This window comes from Nicotiana attenuata, chromosome 8, assembly GCF_001879085.1.
Source record: "Nicotiana attenuata strain UT chromosome 8, NIATTr2, whole genome shotgun sequence".
Classification (NCBI taxonomy): domain Eukaryota; kingdom Viridiplantae; phylum Streptophyta; class Magnoliopsida; order Solanales; family Solanaceae; genus Nicotiana; species Nicotiana attenuata.
This window is the reverse complement of record NC_031996.1, coordinates 40,690,448-40,695,205: the sequence shown is the minus strand read 5'-3', so window position 1 is coordinate 40,695,205 and position 4,758 is coordinate 40,690,448. Positions and strand designations below refer to the sequence as shown.

General features: G+C 36.7%; 2 protein-coding genes across 2 annotated transcripts; one reads left to right on the top strand and one right to left on the bottom strand.

Annotated features, from left to right (window-relative positions):
• Positions 442-2,637, bottom strand: LOC109231688 (ankyrin repeat-containing protein ITN1-like). The gene is made up of 2 exons (XM_019397330.1): positions 1,981-2,637; positions 442-1,266 (listed from the first exon to the last, which is right to left on the bottom strand). Exons 1-2 carry the CDS (start codon positions 2,542-2,544, stop codon positions 442-444), a joined length of 1,389 nt encoding a protein of 462 aa, XP_019252875.1. The 5' UTR covers positions 2,545-2,637.
• LOC109231863 (ankyrin repeat-containing protein At5g02620-like) lies at positions 3,091-4,758 on the top strand. The gene is made up of 2 exons (XM_019397485.1): positions 3,091-3,773; positions 3,867-4,758. Exons 1-2 carry the CDS (start codon positions 3,192-3,194, stop codon positions 4,701-4,703), a joined length of 1,419 nt encoding a protein of 472 aa, XP_019253030.1. The 5' UTR covers positions 3,091-3,191; the 3' UTR covers positions 4,704-4,758.

Here is a 4,758-nt window from a genome sequence, read left to right as displayed (position 1 = left end):
ATTATAGTCTTAAGCATACATTTAATTCTCCAAATTAGAACCATACAATTCTATTTGTTCAAATAGAAAAAAAGAGAGAAAAAAGGTAAGGTTTGAGATATGGTGGGCCAGCACAGGTTTAACTCACCTCAGCAATTGGCCAAACAAAATCTGCACGACAGCCTTTGTCTAATTGTGATATTGACAAGGCTTCATTCTCAATGGAATTTTGCTTCATAAAAGTACTTGAGATTAACTGCGTTGAAACTATCAAAAGTGTATATTTTTAGCCGTCTTTAAAAATAATAGCCCATAAAATACATGTTTTTTTGTATGTGTAATATATGTATATAATAAACATATTTTATATACATTTTGCCGATCAAATGCAATTAGTTTCGACCGACCAACCAATATTGGGTTTACTTTATGATTAGCTTGAATTATGTATATTTACAAAGTTCAAGTATCCGATATTGTAGAATGTAGTGTTCGAGCTTTGTGAGACCAAAGATTCATAAATTTGAACATAATATAACAACAAATAGAGTTTGATCTATTAAACTTGCTAAGTACAACCTTTCGCTGCAATTTAAGACGATCATAGCCAAGTAACCATCTTAAACCAGGAACATACTCCATTGATCCTAGAAACCTTGCATATATAATCACTATAGAAGACGAAATCACAGCATAAGCAGCAACTTTCCCCGGCGGAAATATGGCTAACAATGAAATCATGTAGCTCAACATCATGAAAACCAAAGACATTTGTAGTGGCAAACTATACCTACTAGTTTGAACCAAGAAAATAATCAACCCCACAGAAATTACAAAACATATCGTATTTGTATACATTATGGGGTTGAAGTATTTCTTCGGCAAAACCACCGTTCCGGGACGATCACCGCCGCCCGCGGTGGTTGTTGTGCTGCCGTCGCCTTGTGTTACGCCGCCAGGTGGGCTGAGCAAGGCTTGATAGGTAGCTGTTGCAATGAGTATAGCTACCACCAGCAGCGCATTTCGTACGTCATTTGACAAACCTTTTCTTAGATTAACGTCGTATTTGACGAATTTTTCGGTGATTGTCTCTTTTGATCCAAGAAAATCTGATAAAAGAACGTCTTTGTTCAGTGAAGAAGAAGTTGAAGCACCTGCAGAGCGTAAAACTCTCTTCATCTCTCTGCTTTGTTCGTCTGGAAGTCCTATTGCTATGTCAAGAGCTGTCATTCCTTGTGTATTCTTTTCGTTTATATTTTTCATGTTCTTGATTAACAACTTAACTATCTGCAAAATGGTAATAATAATTAGGATTAATAGTTTTGCTACTAAAACTACAATTGATTCCAAAAAGGGATAAGGATAAAATTTGCTCTTGTATTATTCGAAATTGAGCAAATTTGCCTCCGTTAAATTTTTGGTTTAATATCGCCTCCCCGTTAGGAAACAACCTCGTCTTTTGCCCTTGTCCCTAACGGAGTTCTAACGTAACGGTAATTTTAAATCACAGTCAGAAGTTGAAGGATAAATTTGAATATTTTCTCATAAAAAATTTTGGACATGTGGAGTCCACTCATTTTATACTGGAGCTCTGTTAATAACAAGGGCAAATATGAGATGATTTGCTAACCATAAAGGTATGAATGGACCAAGAACGTTACTGAAGGTAAAATTAAGCAATTTCAAATAGTAAGGACAAATTTGAACATTTTCCCTTCCAAAAAAGTAGTAAGAAAAAAATGGCGGAATACCTAAAACCATTCTAAAGGGTATAAATATATTTTATTTTTCAAAAAACGCCACATGACAGGAAAATTCACGTGGCAGGCGAGTGCATGCCACTTTCCTAAGATGAGATCATCCTAGGGGGTAACATCTATCGAATAACCAAGTATAGGGGGGTAATTAAGACCACAGATAGTTCAAGGATGTAACCAATAATACGTGCAAAGTTTAGGGAGGTTTTAAGGTATTTTGCCTAAGAAAAATAAAAGGACAAACCTGGAGTTGATTAGTGGAAACAGCAGTATGCAGAATAGTATCACCATTTTCATCTTTCAACTTAAGAATCTCTCTGTTGTTTGTCCTTTGGAGCCATCCTAGTAAAACTAGAACACAGTTTAACTTGCTGTTTTTGACAGCAACATGTAAAGCAGTTTCACCGCGACTCGTCAAGTCCTTGATTGATGCAGGACAAGCATAGAGAAATTCCCCTAAAAGATTGATATTTTCTGTTTCTGCTACATAATGTAAAGGAGTAATTCTTTCTCTTCCTCGAACACGAATGAGTTCAGGATCATGCTTGATGAGTCGTTTCACTGTCTCAACATGTCCTTTTTTCAGAGCTGAGTGCAAGGGGCTTAAACCATCAGAGTTTAGCTTTCTACCAAATGAAGGCTTTAAGCTCAAGATTTCAATGGCTAATTGAGTTTGTCCAGCTGATGCAGCAATGTGTAACGGAGTATCCACAAATGGGATCTCATCGATTCTTTCAAGATCCGGATTTAGCAAGTAGAAGTCATCAATGCATCCTGCTCCACAAACATCAACCAATATTTGATCCATGCTGAGTTATTAACCGATGAAGTTACTAGTAAGTAATGTTTACTTTAGCCTCGTAGAAACAAAAGTTGAAGCAAAATAGAATGCAAAAAATAGGTGAACTACGTTGACTTCATGTTGCTTCCAATGATAATTGAACAATAAATAAAGGGGAAGTTTGCGCGTATGATTGTGAAAGCTTGCTGGTTTTATTCATTATGTCCAGCAAACAAATATTATCTGTTTCTTGACTCAGAATTATTTAGTATAATTACTTGGTTAATCAAGATTATCTTGGTACCATCAGAACAAGGAACAAAATTAAGATAAACTTCCTATCATTTTCAAGGCTATGTTAAGGAATTAAGAGCATATAGTTCAGCTAATGATTAGTAGTATTTTATATGAGAAGTGGTAGAGTAATGATATTAGTTTAATCAAAGTCAATTTGGTTGTCGGTTGCGTGTTCCATTCCATGTATAAGAGAAGAAATGCCTGAAGAATAATGAAATAATCATCAATATTTAGGAATAATATGCACAGCTATCAAAATAGAAATAGAATAAGATAACAAATGTAAGAAAATGTCAAGGGACCATTGCCTCTATACTTGACACTATATGAAAATATTAAAAGGGTCTATTCTGAAGGGCTAATCACAATAAGTTCCAATGGATGCAGCTGAGAAGCTGGCGGAGGCTGCTCGCGTGGGTAATATTGATGTGTTATATGAGCTTCTATGTTCAGATCAATTTCTACTGGAGAGATTTGAACAGGTACAATTTATCGATACGCCTCTGCATATAGCAGCCTCAGAAGGTTGTACACACTTTGCTATTGAAATAATGAGCTTAAAACCTTCATTTTGTGGGAGACTCAACACCAATGGATTTAGCCCCCTTGACTTGGCTTTGCGCAACGGACACAGGGAGACTGTGTCAAGGCTGGTTCAATTTAACCCCGACCTTATCCGAGTGCAAGGAAAGGAAAGAATTACACCTTTGCATTATGTTGCAGAAACAGATGACATAGAATTTTTGGCCGAATTTTTACTAGCTTGTCCTGCATCTATCGAGGACTTGACCATTCGCGATGAAACTGCAGTTCATATTGCTGTGAAAAATAGCAATGAAAGAGCATTCAAAGTCCTCTTAGGATGGCTTCAGCGGACTGAAAATTTGGATATTTTGGACTGGAAAGATGAGACTGGAAATACAGTTCTGCATATTGCAGCTTCTACAAATCAACCTCAGGCATGCTTTCTTGATAAATTTCTGTACTTTTAACTTTTAATTTGAAAATTAGCAGACGACAAATTTGTAATCCTAGAATGGATATTTACACAGGTGGTTAGACGTTTGATCAAAAGAGTTTACACACTTAATGAAGTTAACGCAGAAGGCTTGACAGCATTCGATATTGCCCTAAGACTACCAATGGATTCGAGCAGAGAAGTTAAGAAAGTTTTGCAAAAGGCCGGAGTTTGCAGATCTTCATTACTTCCCTCAGTTTGTAGCAAGGCGCAATTTTTCAGTTCAAAAGAATACATGTCTCAGAAAATAGTAAAGCTCCACGCTTTTCTACATAAGGGTTTATCAGAAGACACGCGCAACGTGCTTCTAGTGGTTGCAGTGCTAATTGCCACAGCTTCTTATCAAGCTGTATTGAGTCCTCCAGGAGGACTTTATTCCAATGATAATGGAAAATTACAAGGTGGTTTAAGCAATGGACAAGTACAAATGCCGACTAATTATCTGAATTTGTTCCTTATTTTCAACTCTTTGGCCTTTGCTTTGTCTGTTGGAATGATGGTTTTATTCATTCAGGAGAGTTTGGGTGGCGCGCTGCTAGATTTGGCGCTGCTGTTTCTGATGCTGAGCTATTTCATATCCATGTTTTCAATATCAGGGAATACGGAAACTGGTTTAATGAGTGCAGGTGGCGCGTTAGCTATTATTTCTTCGCTTTTCTTGTTTTTCTTAATAATAATGCCAAAGATGTGGGTGGATGCGCCAGGTATGATGCTACTCGATTGTTTGACACGCCGGGAAACTGTTTCTGATCGAATGCAGTATCGTCTGGTGGCTAAGAAGTATTCATCATTAGTTGGTCACAAGTGTAAAGGGATTCATTGTAATGATAATATTGGAATTTTGCACAATCTTGCTTTTTTTAGCGAATGATGTTGTATGAGATGGAAGTCCTACATTAATAGTATCATGTCTTTTTTCAACAAGG